This window comes from Bombus affinis, chromosome 18, assembly GCF_024516045.1.
Source record: "Bombus affinis isolate iyBomAffi1 chromosome 18, iyBomAffi1.2, whole genome shotgun sequence".
In the NCBI taxonomy this organism is placed as follows: Eukaryota; Metazoa; Arthropoda; class Insecta; order Hymenoptera; family Apidae; genus Bombus; species Bombus affinis.
This window is the reverse complement of record NC_066361.1, coordinates 5,565,371-5,582,840: the sequence shown is the minus strand read 5'-3', so window position 1 is coordinate 5,582,840 and position 17,470 is coordinate 5,565,371. Positions and strand designations below refer to the sequence as shown.

The 17,470-nt window shown below is 38.3% G+C and overlaps 1 protein-coding gene across 1 annotated transcript in view; it reads right to left on the bottom strand.

Moving 5' to 3' along the window:
- Positions 1-17,470, bottom strand: part of LOC126926444 (uncharacterized) — a 343,177-nt gene that overhangs the window by 171,824 nt on the left and 153,883 nt on the right. The window contains exons 5-7 of the mRNA XM_050742776.1: positions 10,851-10,937; positions 5,951-9,976; positions 3,581-5,791 (exon numbers count right to left, since the gene is read on the bottom strand). Coding sequence (XP_050598733.1) covers positions 3,581-5,791; positions 5,951-9,976; positions 10,851-10,937 — 6,324 coding nt within the window. The remainder of the gene's footprint in view (positions 1-3,580; positions 5,792-5,950; positions 9,977-10,850; positions 10,938-17,470) is intronic.

Genomic DNA, 17,470 nt, shown 5'->3' with positions numbered 1-17,470 from the left:
GGTAGTAATAAAAGATGTAAAAATTAATTGAAAAGTTTTCAATTTTATATCCTTTGTAATAATATCACAAAATTTTTATTCCAATTTTTATAATAATATAAAATTGATATGAAGATATTCATCAAACATGAAATTTGAAATATTATTGCTGCAAATTCTGCTTGTCTACATGAATTCACCTAACTCAAAGTTAAACTAAGCACACAAAATTTTATGTGAACAAAGCTTGCTGATAATCAAACAGATACAACCGTTTAAAGCAATAATTATTATTTTTATCATATTAATTCATAGTTGAAAAATGCACGTCAAAAGCATGAATCATTAACAAAAACCTGTCGATACTAGAACGTCATTACCATTATAATAATTTCTATTAACGATGATTTTGAACAAACCACGGACAACATATTTTTCCCCTATGTTTACCTGCAATCTGACCCAAACAACAGATCTTTACTATGCTGTTGAAAACGTCACTTTCATTTAAGTGACAAAAAAGATATGAAAATATGAAAAATATAATATTTTTAACATTTGATTCGTCAAATATTTTCATTTTCGTTAAACAAAAATGTCTGGTGAAGCTGTAGAAAAGCTACTTCCACTCCAACTTTGATACTTTTCTGTATATGTTTAGAAACCAGCAATTTGAACAACTTTTTCCTGTGTATGCAACTGTCGCTCGACAAACAAACAAAAGATAAACAAAAGATAGACGGTCGACAACTAATACAAACACGTACGCTGTTACAGTTACACAAATAATTGGCAGAATTCACTGTTGTCTGGTATCTATAGTTTTTTAGGAATATCTCAGAAACTATAGTCGTGCGACAGTTGCATACAGAGGAAGAAGTTGTTCACAATGTTGACTTCTACAACATATGCGTTGATGTTATGTATAAAGAGAGAAACGCGTGGATAAATTGTAAGGTAGACAAATATATACAGTGACGAGCAAAAGTGTAAACACACTCCGCTGATTTTATGTAAAAGGCGATAACACGACTAATTTTTCAAGCGATCGGTAAAGATTAGGGTAAGAGTAATTACAAGCTGCAAGTGATTAACGAAATGTAATAGTTCATTTTCATTACCATTGATAATGTACAGAACATTTTACAAAAATTGACATCTCAAACCATGTTTACAGTTTTACGCTTTAATTATACTCGTCGAATCAAGGTTTCGACCTAGTATTTCGTCCACTTTCCTTTACTTTTTTTAATGCTTTTAATCTACGAGGTATACTGTCAATTAAATTTTTAATTATTTGTGGTTCGATATTGTACCATTCCTGTTGTGTTCTTTCCCATAATTCATGAACACCTGAAGGTGGATTATTATATTTTGCCAGCCTTCTTCTCAAAATGGACCACAAATTTTCGATCGGATTCATATCCGGACCTTGTGCCGGCCACTTCATCACAGAAAAATTTTGATTTTCTAGCCAGGTGTTAACTATTTTTGCAGTATGCTTAGGATGCTCGTCTTGTTGAAATACTACTTCACGTTCATTATATCCAATAGAATTAACCACAGAAGGTAAATTACTTTGTAGAATGGTCAAATAACGCTCCTTTCGCATTATACCTTCGATTCGAACTAAGGGACCAACACCTCTGCGAGTAAAGCAACCCCAACACATAGTTGAGCCACCTCCAAACTTCATAGTTTGTTTTATACCACCTGACTGATCATTATTCTCGGACGAAGTCCAATACCAGGACCTTCCGTCGAATTCGAATCTGTTAAAATTTGTTTCGTCACTCCATATAACTCTTTTCCAATCTTCGGTCGTCCATTCTTCGTAGTTGTCGACAAATCGTTTTCGTAATTTAATATTTTTGTTTGAAAGAGCTGGTTCACTTTCTTCTTCCTTCGCTCGTAAACCAATTCTCCTTAAAGAGCGACGAATGGTCCATTCGCTAGCACTTATTTCGATTTCCTGAGCAGCAATTTTTGATGTTTCGTAACTATCCGACCGAATACAGTGTGCAACTTCACGCGCTGCTCTATCCGAAATAAGTCGCGGTCTACCGTTTTGTGAAAAAATTGCTGCACTAACATTCTTTTTTCTTATTCTTGCAACAATCGTATGACTGACAGCACATTTCTCTGCAATTTGCCGCAACGACAAACCTTTATCACACAAACAAATAATACTGTTCCTTTTATCTTCACTAAGTGGCTTCATCTTGGATTAAACATATCAAACTGAAAAGTAATCTAACAATGGTGTGGAACAGTTGACTGCGAAACAGCGGACAATCAGTGCTTATTGACAGTTTCGTTTCCCTGGCATTTACATGCTATCATAAACGTTTCTGACGAAACGTGCAAAACTGTAAACATTGTGTCAAAACACAATTGTTATAAAATATTCTGTACATTATTAATGTTAATGAAAATGAACTATTACATTTCGTTAATCAGACGCAGCTTGTAGTTACTGTTACCTAATCTCTACCGATCACCTGAAAAATTAATCGTAGTATCGCTTTTTACATAAAATCAGCTGAGTGTGTTTACACTTTTGCTCGTCACTGTATTTAATAGAGAAGTGAAGTTGCAAGTATGACTACAGTTTGAGCTGGTCCAGATCCGCACGCTAGCAGTGTTACAGTATAACTGAACACCCCGAAGCCAATATCACTAGACCAGGTCATGCACCGAGGGCAATCCTCGCATCCTTATCGCATACCCTTAATAGTCTCAAGGATTGTCCCAAGGACCATCCATAAACCAATAACACTTACAAGGCCAATAAACCAAAAGTTCATGTTTATGGTGGCTCCTTGTCCCAGTCCTTTGTCTATACGCTGTCGATGGCTTGAGAAAACTAAATGACCAGTAGTAGAGTTTTCTCAGAAGCGATGACCACTTCAACAATATGCAAAAGTCATCAAAATCAGAGAAAAAGTAGCTTCCTTACAGTTCCAGCCTACGTCTTAATACCTTCCTTTACTGTCTAAGACACAGCTTTAATCTACAGTCAGTTTGAATAATGTAATATTTCAAAATCTCGACAATATTATGGTTAATCTTAATAAATGTAGAGAAGAAATCAAAAAAGTTAAAAAAATTATAAATGCAGAGTAACTTTAATATTCTGAAAAATGAAGCTCTGTATGAAAAACATTAACTCTGCTCTTTTAACTTACAATCGCACAGGGAACCGCTTGTCTAATTTATAATACCCTGTCTAATGAATCTTCCATAGGACGCGGATATAAAATAAGCAAGAAGAGAAACAGTTGCTAACCAAAAATACAACCAATACGCGAATGGCTGTAAACTAAAAAGACGAGCAAAGAAAGAAAAAGAAAAAATCATTCGTTGGCCATGAATATCGTTAGTGACGAGCAATATGGCAAGCAACCTACGACAATGCAATCCACCACAAGGCTACGAACGTGCGTTAGTGACTGTTATGTACCCAATATTCGACACGTCATTCGTATCTTGGAAAATTCAAAAATCAACACTCGATCAACACTCGAGCACGATATTTCAACCGTAGCAATGGAAAACAACGCTGAAATAACACTGCAATCCTCGATTCGGTGACACTCACCATCGTCGAACGTGGCGGACATTGCAAGGAATTCTTGCAGATGCTTCGGTAACTTTTTCGCGTCTTCGAACTCCTTCCCGTCGATCAAACATTTCACCTTCACGATATTCTCCTCCTCGTTGCATTCTTCCTTCCTCCCATTCGTCTTTTTCTCACGTTTCCCTTTGCCACCGCTTTTGTCGCTTTCAGATTCGCTTCCGTCCAAATTAATCCCGAATTTATTTAACCTGTTCCTCGCTTTCTCTATAAACTCTTTCTCAACGGTGCTCATGCCACTTTTTTGCAAATTATTCTTCAATTTCTGAATATCCTCGTGAGTGCTGATCTTCACCACTTTGTGATGTTTCCGTTCCTCTCGCTCGAGCACCTTGTGCACATACTCGTCGTACATTCTCTGTCGAAACGTTTCGCTATTTTCCACGGCCATGGGCACGCTTGGTTTTTCGATTTTCACGGTTCTCCGTGAGTTAGCCATCTCAGGCGACGTATTTTCCTTGCCAAAACCACGCTCGTCCTTCGTCGTTTCTTCCCCCGTAGGTGCTTTTTTACCAGCTCGCTCAGCTCGATCTGCTTTCATTTTTTCAGCAACTCTGTCACCCTTCTTGGTCATCACGGAATGATGTTCCACGTGCTCGATTCGCTTTTCACACTCCTCCTCGTGGAAACCGTTCTCGTGATGCACCTTCTTCGAAAAATCCTTGTGACCATGTTTATTAATCGTCTCCGAATAATCCTCCTTCACTTCCTCGGACTTCTCTTGCCAGCTTTGGCTCTCTACCCAAGACTCGTCGTTGGAAGTGTCCTGGCAGGCTTTCTCTTTAATCTCAGGGCTGTTTACTCGATCGGAAGACTTGTCTGAAGATGGGAGTCTCTTCGGTACATCCTTCGTTACGCCTTTCTCCTGCGGCCGTTGCCTCGCGTGTCTTTGGAATGTCTCGAAGGCTTCCTTCTCTTCCTCCTCGGCTAATATCACGTTTTTCAGCTGATTCTCCAGCAGCTCTATGTATTTCAACTGCTGCGCGAAATACTCTTGGGGCAGGGAATACTTTCGACGACCTTCCAATCGAGTTTCCGCCTCGGTTTGAAGCTTCTTCAGATTTTGCACGATTTCCGTAGCTGCCACCTGTTTCGCATTTTCTTCCTCCTCGCTCTTGTATCGCCGTGGCTCCAGGTGACTTCTAGGCGGACTTTGATCGAAAATACTCGTCGTGTCGATGCACGACTTGTCCACGTTGATCACGCGTTTCAGACGCGCTGGCACCTCCACTTTGTTGTCGATCAACGCTGAGTTCACGTTGTAACGCGGGTCGATGGTCCGTCGAGGCGGTGTCCTCCTGTCCGCGGTGTCTGGCATCGATTTGTCGATGATGGCGCTGTTCAGTGTAATGGGACTCTTGCTGAAAGGCGTCGGACTTCTGACGGGCGGCTCCGGCTTTTCCAGCGAGTTCACCATCAAAGCGGAGTTGATGAAATGACCTGGCGCCGATCGTTTACCAGAAACGTGCTCCTTGATTCTATCTGACCCTGACTCTTTCCCAACCTCTTTCCGACTCTTATCGCGCTCTTTTCCCTCAGCCGACGATTCTATTAATAAATCATCGGAGAGCGACGTGGCGTGCCGCGCATTACTGACGGGCTCGCGTCTTGCTAAGTTCAACCAGTCGCACAGGCGAGTGACTTTGAGACGCTGCTGACCGTTGTCAGGAGTACTGGACTTTGTATAAGAGGACTTTGCGTCGGACTGCCCCGACTCGTCAAACTTTACCTTTGACTCGTTCCTCGACTTTGGTTTCGTGCCACGTGGATGTTTAGAATTGTCAGAATTTTCTTTGATAATGTCTAACAGCCTGTTGGTAGTTAATCTTTCATCGTGGTCAGTCGGTTTCGAGAATTCGACTTTTACCTCCCGTTTGACGCTTTCTTTGTTACTTTGGTCGATCGGTAGCAGCTCGACTCGATATTTAGGAACAGGGATTCGCGGAGGCGGCTCCTCGTCGAAGTAGCTGTGCCTGTTTAGGAACTTTCTGTGCAGATCCAGCAAGTTGTCCGCGCTCGTTCTTATCGCGGTTTTTTGCTGAGACGGTGATAAGCAGACGAGCAACCTGGGATCTTTGGTCGTCGATAAACCTACCCACGCTCCCAAACTATCTCTGGCCATGGTCGTTTGCCGCGACTTGGGTAACTCGTCGCCGAGATTCGAATCGACCAGTTCTTTCTGTTTCAATTGCTCTGATATAGTCTGGTCTGAAACAGTGGTTTTACGTGCATCAGAACACTTTGATTCCGGCAAGGCTGTCGTTAGTTTAGCTGTTTCAGTTTGCTGCTCATTCACTCCATGCATATTTAATGGAATGTCCCCAATCTCACCACTCGTTACGTTATTAGTAAACTTCGGGATAGATCGTAGACTTTTAAAGATGTTAAATTTAGGCATCGTGATCTCGTTGATCACGTGGCAACCGTACGGCATCGACAAGATTTTCTTAATGCTAAGGTCTTTTAAAGACTCTGGTCTATTGGTAGTCCCGTCTTTCTGCGGCCGACTTTTCCCACAATTCTCATCACTGTCAATGGCCGCGTAACACAGATCTTCCACAGGCGAATAGGGTATAGGTTCAGGTGTCACTGGAACTTCGTGACAGCTCGTTGCGTTGTAAAACGATTCGTCGCTCTTCAGCAAAGGAAGTTTGTTTTTCAAGCTGGACGACTCCACCTTCTCCTCTGCCTCTCGCTTAAGCTTGCTCTTCCTCGCTTCCTCCACTATTATCGAACAAATGTCAGCTTGCCAGGCGTCTGCCGGGTTATACTTCACCGTACTCAAAGTAGTCGCACTGCTAGACGAGTCGTGCCCTTGATAATCCACCGTCTCCAACTTATCTTTATCCGTGAAATGCTCGGGCTGGATTTTTGCAACGGAGTCTAGCATCTCCGATGGGCTATCGAATTCTTCGCGCTCCTTCCGATCCTGATCATAGTGCTTGCTAATTTTACGAACGTGAGACTGCTCTTCGACATTGTCCTTCGAAGTGGAGTATTTGTATATTTCTTCAAACTCTTCCTCGCTGGTAGTTAGCTCCCTGGTGTCCTTCGAATCTTCAACTTTATTATCACGCGACCTGAAGTCACGCACAGTCGATATGTTCCTTTGCGTTACGACCTTCTTCATGCTCGACATTTCACTCTTGATAACCTCCTCGTTAACACGATGACGCGATGACTGTTCCCATTCAGTTTTCTTCCCCTGATCTTCATTCGTTGATGTTCCGACCTTGCTCTCGGATTGCTTCTGATTGGATTCATCGGCAACTGTCGCCCGATCGTCCTTAGACGATTCTACCACCATTTTCACTATTCGTTCGACCGGGTCTTGCGCGTCGGATCTCGCCGGCGATTTTTCGCGTACGCTACGATTCAAGCAGTCATGCGTTATTTCAGGAGTTGCACCATTGCCAAGCTCGGCGCCGTTCTCAAGGCAATTGTGCAATTCGGTAATGTCGCTCCCGAGACAAGCCCTCCTCCCGCTTCCTCTTAGATCATCGATTACCTTGCGTACGTTCTCAGGCAGAGCCAACGAATCCACGCTGCTTAAAGCGTCGCGAATATTTCTGACGGACGCGTCACTGCGGGATATTATTATCAATAAAGCTCTCAGGCTGCCAATATTCTTACACATCGTTGGTGCCTCCGAGGAATGTGTTTCCAACGGTCGTCCGAAAGATGCATCCAATATATCGAGGTTTTCCTTCGGAAGAGGTGGACGACTGGGAGGATCGTCAACGTCTACGAGCTCCTTCGCTTCCCTCTTTCGACGAAGCGGAGGGGCTGGGGGATTGCGGTCGTAAACACCGCAATACGTTGTTTTCTCTTGGAAATCGATGTCTGGCAGGCTAGAGGATCTCTTTGGTGGTGTTAGGCTACGACCTTTTGTCTCTGTCACCGACATAAGGTCCCCTGGAGCCTGAATTTCTGACCATTTCCTGTCTATGCAACAGGACTGTTCTTTTGATAATTCGTCGTTTCTCGTTGTGCTTGATTCGGAAATGTTAATGTTTTCTGGACTGGTACGTCTTCCACCTTGCCAAAATTTCGATTCTGATGATTCTTTATTTATTTTTACAGACTTTGCCTCATTTTCTCTATGTTTTGTTTCAGATTCTGCTGATTCTTCATCGACTTTTGCGGACTTTATCTCACTTTCTCCATTCTTTCTTCTTCCATTTTCAGTAGCTTCACTGTCAGCCAACGTATTTACTTCGGAATCTTTCACAACGTCGTCTTTCATACACTGTTCCTTCTCCTTTACCAATTTCTCACACAGCACTTCGCTTTTGGAACCATTATCCTCGCCAATTGATTTCGACTCTTCAGTTTCCTCCGACCATGCATTTGCTTCAGAATTTCGCACATTATTTTCCAAGTCCAATTTTCCTTCTCCAACAGGCTGTTCGATCGATGCCTCACTTTCCCAACGAGTACATTTACCATCCATTTCTAACTGTCTGATCTTTGATTCTCCCGACGCTTCACTCGAAGTACCCCGATTTTTAGCCACTCCCAATTTTTCATTTTTGTTTTCCTCAACCTGTGCTGTCGCACAACGTGCACCGATACTTGAATCATCAGAAACTTCCCATTGCTTTTCTGGCGTCTCTTCCGTCGACGTATCTTCTTCAACGAGTGACACTTTCTCCGCTTCCTTTACTCCAACATCACCAGTCGATGCTTCACATTTCCCGTTCAATTGCTTACCATTCGAAACTCTAACTTCGTCGTTTGCACCATAGAATAAAATTTGGCCACTAGTTTCGTCTTCAACATTCAACTTACAATCACTTTGGCTCGTACTGTCATCGCTCAATGGTTCGCTGACCACTTCCTCGACCTTCACATTAGTATCCCCCTTTTCCCCTGATGTTTCTTCGTCTTCTTCCATACTTTGCTCCAGCTCCTCTATTTTGAACGACTCACTTCCTGCAGACTCGTCTTCAACGTTGACATTTTGCCCTCCTAACGCTTCCATGGCGTTGCCTTCTCTCGGCTTTAAATTCTCCTCCTTCAGATCCTTCCGCGATTCATCATCCTCGTCGATCTTCGTCATCATCGGCTTCCTCGTTCCTCTGGCGTCAAGCTCCGTTTCCATTCTATCCAACTTTACAGTTCTTCCTGTATCATCATCTTCCTTTCTCCCGGACATCTCTTCGTCCACGTTGGTCACATTGACCTTCACACTGAGCTGCTCTCTTATTTCTTGCGTCAATTCCTCTTTCCGTTGCGAGCAGCGTTCTTTCCTCCGGTATTTGCCAATCTCCTCGTTAATAAAATCTCTTATGTGCTGCTCTTCGTCTTCGGACAGTTTCTCGCCCTCCTCTTGAATGATGTCCAAGAATCTGTTAGCCGCCTGCAAGTGGGCGTGTTGCGCTTCGAAGGTGGCGCGTTTCCTCGCCTTCTTATGCGTCGAGCCACTGATCCGCTCGTGGTCCGTCGGCTTCGCTGCCTCCACGACGTCGTCCGCGTAAGTCGGCAATTTTAGACTCTCGATGAAGCTCCTCAGTTTCCTCTCCACGTCGTGCGGCATCACGCTGTCCCAGACGCGCCTCGGCTCCGCGAGGTCTTGCTTCGACGCGTCAGTGTCGTCGAAGTCCGCCTGCAACCGCGTACCTAGCTCCGTTGGCTCCCTTTCCACGTCCGACTCCATTTCAACGATAACCGGTTTAACGTTGTCGGTCTCCACCGTGTCGCAGTCGCTGACATCGCGAATCTGCAGCTTGTTGCCAGTCAACATCTTCTCCAGTTGTCCACTTTCGTTCTTCCTGTCCACTTTCGTCGCGGGCGAAGAGAAAGGGTCCACGGGTTCGGAAATTGTGACGATAGCCCCGTTATCCGGCATCTTATCGACACTGCCAGTCTCTACGATACCGACACCAGCGATGTGATCGATTTTCGCCTCCAGAGGCGAACTACTGATCGTTGTGATCTTCATTACTTTGATGCCAGGCTGCACTCTTCCTATCTCGATTCGACACTTCTCCTCTTTCGCGTATCTACGACACTTCGATGTAACTGCCCTTCGGCTGCTTTCGTTATCCGAGTTCTTCCTCGCGTTCACATCGTCCTCTTCCCCGTTCTTCCGTTGAATCTCGCCACTGCGTACGGTATTCTCCGAGTCGGAGTCGTTCGTCCTCGTCTTAGCTTCGCGAAGGTTCTCTTCGTGTTCGTGTTCGATGCTCTTTGGAATTTCTACCGTCGCGTTGCTATCTTTCGTAGCTTTATCCAGAGTTTGCTGCCTTTGGCAGGCTCTTCTGTTGTTGCGACCTTTGCGATTTCTGCGGTTTCGCGCACTGTGCGGCATGTTAATCTCTTCCTTGTCGGTAGCGTACTCGAAGAATTTGCAAACTCCTATGGAATCGTAAAATCGGCCAGTTTCGACTTTTTCTCTCTTTCACGCTTCATCTTTTGTTTTTGTTTTTTTTTTCGCTGCTTTTGCTTTTTAGTGTCTGGCGAAATGCAATCTTGTTCGCAGTTTATAAACAAGTATAGTTAAATAACGAAAGGGATCGTTAAACCGTTCTCGAGAAGATGCTCTACTTGTCGCATAATTTTCTTCAGGGCAATCAACGTGTATTGACACAAGACGAAGTAAAGAAAAAGAGGCTCGTTCCTTTCTGTCAGGGAAATGCCACTCTAACGAGAATCGTTTGATCGTTCGATAGTGCGACAGTGTGAACAAGAAGCTCGCGAAATAAGGAAAGCAAAATGCTATAATTGCTAGCTTGGCTCGATTCTACTAACGAGAAGAAAAATTTAGAGGAAGATTGAGATCTCTAAACCGAAAATTCTCTAACCAAAACTCAAGTGTCTTTCGATAATTAGAGTAGTTATGGCAGTGTTGGTATAAAATGATTGAGATGTAAGAAACGATATGAAAAATAATCCTATTGTCGGTGGAGCAATGTTTAAAGAACGGCTTATGAATTGCTGTGATATTTTACTTACTATACCCGAATTTTGAGATGATGTTACGAAGACTATGGTTAACAGTTGGAACGTATTTGATAATCTTATTCGCACAAGAAAGTAATATCAATGCGTAGCATTTACATCTTCCCATGAATGAAACGAGTATGACGAGTGCAAATGTGCACGGTAAATAAGGGAAAGAAGTTGATGTTGTCTTATGACCGTGCAAGAAGCATGATTCACCGCCAGGACAGCATTCCAAAGTAATATCTGTTATCGATTAAAGGGAAAAAGAAATATGATCGATTCTTACTTTTCTCGGTTTGGTTTCGTTGGTGGATCAAGGAACTCTTCGGTTCACCGTTCTGATTGGCGTAGCTTTGGTCGGATTTTGTATCATCTGAAAAGTAAATACGACAACGGTAAAACATCAGCTGATGCGACGTGAAAATGTTTTTAATTGTTATAATTCAATTATGTGCTCTTCTTGTACGTCTGCCAAACAAATCTGCGAAATACGAAATACATTTACGATGGATTTTGCGTTCCTCTAGTTTCTATTTTATTCTATTTGTTTCATTCGTATTTGGTTTCTATTCTTATTTCAGATGTTTTGATTCCATATGTAAAATAATATAAATAGCAAAGGCGATTAACATATACAGTTGGTAACTGGTGGTACAAGCGGAAAGGGGGTGATTCTAGACGAAAAAAGAAGTCGAAAATATAGAATAAAAATTTTTCGTTTGACGCTCCGTTTTCGAGAAAATCGACTGTGAATTTTCGCTCGGTACGCGTGCACTTTATCACGCCTCACGTTGTCTCGATTGACGTTATGTTGATAAACACTTCCAATGCGTTAGAAACTGTTCATAGAAATTTAATTAGAAGAGCAGAAGTACGTGTTCGCCAGAATGGGCAACATTTTCAGAAATTTTTGTAATAATAAACTTTATGATTACTTCATATTATTTCATTATGTATTCCTAATTTTCCGTTACGGCAAAAACAAACTTAAACTGCGATAATATCCATCGAAACAACGATCTACAGTGAGATCCGTTACAACGAGACGTGATAAAGTGCAGGCGTACCGAGCGAACATTCAAAGTCGATTTTCTCGAAAACAAAGCCTCAAACGAAAAATTTTTATTCTATATTTTCGACTTATTTTTTCACGTAGAATCACCCCCTTTTCGCTTGTGCCACCAGTTACCAACTACCCTGTATAATTAATTCATTAATTGGGATAATCAACGCAATAAAAAGTCGAGAAAGGTAAATGTTGCGAGATAGGAAGAAATTATAAAACAAGTAATCAAATTCTAATATTGTTGATGTTTATATTGCATACATTGTCATTCAGCACTATGAACAACCGAATGTCACAACCACCTGATGCAAGTTTACAATTAACCCGCTAATTCAGATCTTTCCTCGCAAACAGAATTAAAAATCAACAAAGCCACTTTTCTATCGCTGGCAACCAATTTTAATTAAGCAATTCACAAATCACTATATAACAGTACACGTGAAAATGTAAAGTAAATACAATTCTAATTAACAGGTGGAATGATCGACTTACTATGATACGTTACTCAAAGATATACGAAATTACAACGTAGGACACACCAGTAAAATTGTTAAACTAGCTTCGGTGATGCTGTCCACGGACCTGATGCTTACAAAATCCATGAACAATCGAGCCAAATTTGCGCGTTTCGGCGCCACTGACAGCCGCTTATGAATTCCGAATTAAACGTCAACGGGTCACAAATCAGCGGCATGGCCGGTAGGATCCATGAATCGCAGGAATAGACTGAGCGCGAGCAGATCCGCCGCCCGTAAAACACGCTCGTGTCCCCACCCACGCGTGCGATTCTCTGTTCGCGCGAGTATCGCCAACATGTATTGTTTATATAATACATGCTTACGAATATCAGGGTTTCTCAAACTGTTCTACTGCGTTTATTACCCGTTTGCACGTCCGAGCACTAAATTTCAGGCTACCTCTTTCTTTATTCAGTAAACGAAAATAAACCTTCATACATTTACAGAAGCATGATGTTTTCAAGTTGTTTGAATATTTTCGCGAGCAGTTTTGTTTGAAATGATATCGAAAAATATGCGACCATTTGTTTGGACCAGATCTTGTGAACCGCTTCGATCAAATCACTTATTCCAGTTAAACAGAATTTTGATAAACAACGTGTTACAAACTGGAGATTTTATCAGCAACACTGAAAAATTTCCAGTCGTTTTAGAAGTTGATATTTAAGTATTATATTACACGTGTGTATGTGTAATTTATTGCCATAGTGCTTTAGACACATTGTATATGCATTTGTATTTTCTATCTGTATTTCTGTATAATATGAAATAACTATATTTCTTCTTTTACAAATTTAGACGTTTCAGATTTCATTTAAAAAATTGTCCATTATAGAATACATAAATACATAATGTTTTATTTACTTGATACTGTTATCAATTTACTATTTGCAAGTATCCTGGAAGCTTCTTTCATTTTATAATAAGTGCACATTACTTTATTCAACCATGTATGATCTATTCTGTAGTAATAGATTGCCATGTAGTGTAATTTATTGCCATAGTGCTTTAGACACATTGTACATGCATTTGCATTTTCTATCTGTATTTCTGTATAATATGAATTAACTATATTTCTTCTTTTACAAATTTACACGTTTGAGATTTCATTTAAAAAATTGTCCATTATAGAATACATAAATACACAATGTTTTATTTACTTGATACTGTTATCAATTTACTATTTGCAAGTATCCTGGAAGCTTCTTTCATTTTATAATAAGTGCACATTACTTTATTCAACCATGTATGATCTATTCTGTAGTAATAGATTGCCATGTAGTGTAATTTATTGCCATAGTGCTTTAGACACATTGTACATGCATTTGCATTTTCTATCTGTATTTCTGTATAATATGAAATAACTATATTTCTTCTTTTACAAATTTAGACGTTTCAGATTTCATTTAAAAAATTGTCCATTATAGAATACATAAATACATAATGTTTTATTTACTTGATACTGTTATCAATTTACTATTTGCAAGTATCCTGCAAGCTTCTTTCATTTTATAATAGGTGCACATTACTTTATTCAACCATGTATGATCTATTCTGTAGTAATAGATCAAAATGTCTCTACTGGATCTGTTATTTCCTCATAAAGCAAAAGAAGCTTTTGGAACAATCTAATACACATAATTGAGAAGGTTAATAATGTTCAAATGGATGCATCTATGTTTGGTAAACTATAAGAATTTAACTTCATTGAGGAAAGGTAAAAATCTGTTTCAGGAGAAAATGGTCCAATAAAAACATAATGATTTTATGTGATTTAAAGTTGGCCAAGTTTTTAATGAAAAACTTGTCCAAATTATAAAGGGACCCTCATTTTGTCAAATTACTTTGTATATGAAACTATGTTTAATACTAATATTAATATTATTATTTATATCGTTACTCATTTTTATTTTCTGCTATATTGCTGTACAATATTTTTTAAATTTTGAAAGTAAAAATAACAACTAGTCTATACAATGACAAATCAAATTAGTTCCAGTTTTCACACGGGACAAAATACATTAAATTCAAATTGTAGTTCATTTGTGGCGTAATTACCAACGTTATAATTCTTAGTAGAGTTTAAGGCTAATTTCCATGTTCAACTGTTTATGAGATATTTTCATAATGCTGCATTTTCTTGCTTTCTACAATTTTAATTTTTCGTATTGAAAAATAAAATTGCACGTTACGCTCAGATAAATTTTAATTACTGATGTGTATTGTAAAATTAATCCGTTGCCAAAAGAGTACGCATCCTGCTGTAAAATTCATTTATTCGCAAAATAAATACTGTAACGTTGCATTGCAACATCAAAATTCTGTTAGATAAAGTGGTGCAAGTACTTCCTGTTTACAGAGTTTATGAAAATTTATAAACCTGTCTTGGATGCTTGATACAATGTTATCTGATATATTGCAATTTAGTATTAAAATATTTGAAATTTCCAATGAATTATATGTAAACCAAGTTAATTTTATTAGTTAACAAAATTGACAAATTATTATTTATATGACATAAACAAAAGAATCTCAGAAAATCTATTTATAAGGAACAAAATATTTTGTGCTACTTAATAATCAAATATTTTTAAGGTAAAAATAAATATTGTTCATATGCTACGAAGAAAATAATCGTTTTCTCGCGATTATCTGTGGAAAATAACAAATTTTGATAGACAATAATTAAATACTATGCATAATCCATTTCTAGACACAGGAAAAGAATTATACTAATATTAATTTTAATAAAAATACATCAGTAACATTAACTCCTCTCATTAAAAACAGAAAGAAGAAATATGTTAATATTTATGTATAAAACAATTACTTTCTGAACAGAAATCTGTGGAAAATAAAAAATTTTTATAGACAATAATTAAATACTATGCATAATCCATTTCCAGGTACAGAAAGAGAATTATATTAATATTAATTTTAATAAAAATACACCAGTGACATTAACTCCTCTCATTAAAAACAGAAAGAAGAAATATGTTAATACTTGTATATAAAACAATTACTTTCTGAACATAAATCTATGGAAAATAACAAATTTTGATAGACAATAATTAAATACTATGCATAATCCATTTCTAGACACAGGAAAAGAATTATACTAATATTAATTTTAATAAAAACACCAATGACATTAACCCCTCTCATTAAAAACAGAAAGAAGAAATATGTTAATACTTGTATATAAAACAATTACTTTCTGAACATAAATCTATGGAAAATAACAAATTTTGATAGACAATATTTAAATACTATGCATAATCCATTTCCAGGCACAGAAAAAGAATTATATTAATATTGATTTTAATAAAAGTACACCAGTAACATTAACTCCTCTCATTAAAAACAGAAAGAAGAAATATGTTAATATTCATGTATAAAACAATTACCTTCTGAACATAAATCATTTAAAATTGAACACTTCAGTTAATATGAATAACAGTATACTCTCACTTCCAATTATTCCTTATTATATTATTATTTCATGTGGCAATCACAGACATTACAAATCATTTTTTGCTCTAAGAAGATACATAAAAAGTACTTTCAAAAATAGAAAAAATGAATTTAAAAACGTCCAATAATATTTGGCAATAAGTAATAAATTAAAGCAATATGCTGAGTAAAAGTAACAGCTCAATGATACTCCATGCATTGCAAGATTAATCATTTCCCCTTTTCCACTTTTTCCTAATTGTATAAAATCAACATCTGAGCACATCAATTTAATAACTAATAATATATTGATAAGTTGACGAGTTACAAATCAAAAGTTACAAACTTCTATCTTGAAATTTTACAATTTTATGTGAAATAAAATTACTAGCTGACTTGTAACATGTAAAAGTTACTCAAAGTCTTCACTTGTCTCATTATCAAACCTGATGCTGCTATACAAGAAAATTTATTAGATTGCAATTTTTTTACAAAGTTTTACATATATGAGCAAGCAAATATATACTTCTATGGACGATTCATTTATTTAAAACATAAAACAAAATGTACCTACTACTTGTACAAATATTGTACTCTACTTTAGTTGCTCTAGTTACATGTACACTTATGTCATAGGTACAAACATTGTACCTACTCTAAACAGGTTATGTGATTTTTATTTACCAAGTATGAGATTTCAATCATTTCATAAAAAAATAAACAGATAATTTTTTAATTGTAATAACTCGTAATTCGTAGAAAAGATTGAGAAACGCTGTTGTAGATCAGTTGACACTGATCCGTGTACAGAATTTCAAGTTACGCTTGCGCAGCCAGCCCCCTTGAATGACGTTTTTACGTCAAACATACACGCACACGTATTCATGTTGCATTAAATACACCGCGCCTCATCTGTGAAACGTGCACTTACACATCAAATAATCTTTGTAGAGATACTGACACACGCGCACACACGAGATGCGTGTATATGCGTCGCTCTGCCCCTCGTATGAGATTCATGAATAGTGCCACTTCCGAGTTGAACTTCCTTCCGAGTAAACAATGCCGGTAGAACGACTACGATTCCGAGCACACCCATCCATTTTCCACACTTTTCATTACATCACGCATCACACACGACGAATTCAAACCGGAATAATTTGAATGGAAATCGAATGGCCGTTCGATTTTTAGTACATTGCTCTCTTTAGTAGCTAGTCATGTTATTTGATCTGGCTATGGGTAGATAACTGGCCTGGGAGAGGACAATACAAAAATGGAGGGAGCTTGTCACATATTGAAAAATTATACCATCAGGTTTGTTTAGTAGTCACGTTAGTAATCGTGTTTCTGATCAAAACAATTAAATCAATGTTTCTCTTTTTTCAGGAAAACGGACAAAGAGTCTAACACTTCTCATTTATGTCCAAAAAATGTAAACTTTTTTTCTATAAAAGATTCATTATGTTACATAGTTACTGTTGATGATATCTATAATTTTATTGCAGCAGAACTGTATTCAGCTGAATCATTGAATTGTACATCTCATGATTAAGATAGTTTTAGGTTAATCTTTTCCAAATTAAATTATTATAGTGAACAATACATTTACTTGAGGGCCATTGGTTCTATCATCTATAACTTTAATTTCAGCAGAATTATATTCAGCTAAATCATTGAGTTGTACATCATTATAGTGAATAATAAATTTACTTGAGGACCATTAATTCTATCATCTATAATTTTATTGCAGCAGAATTGTATTCAGCTAAATCATTGGGTTGTACATCTCATGATTAAGATAGTTTTAGGTCAAACTATTTCCAAATTAAATTATTATAGTAAACAATACATTTACTTGAGAGTCAA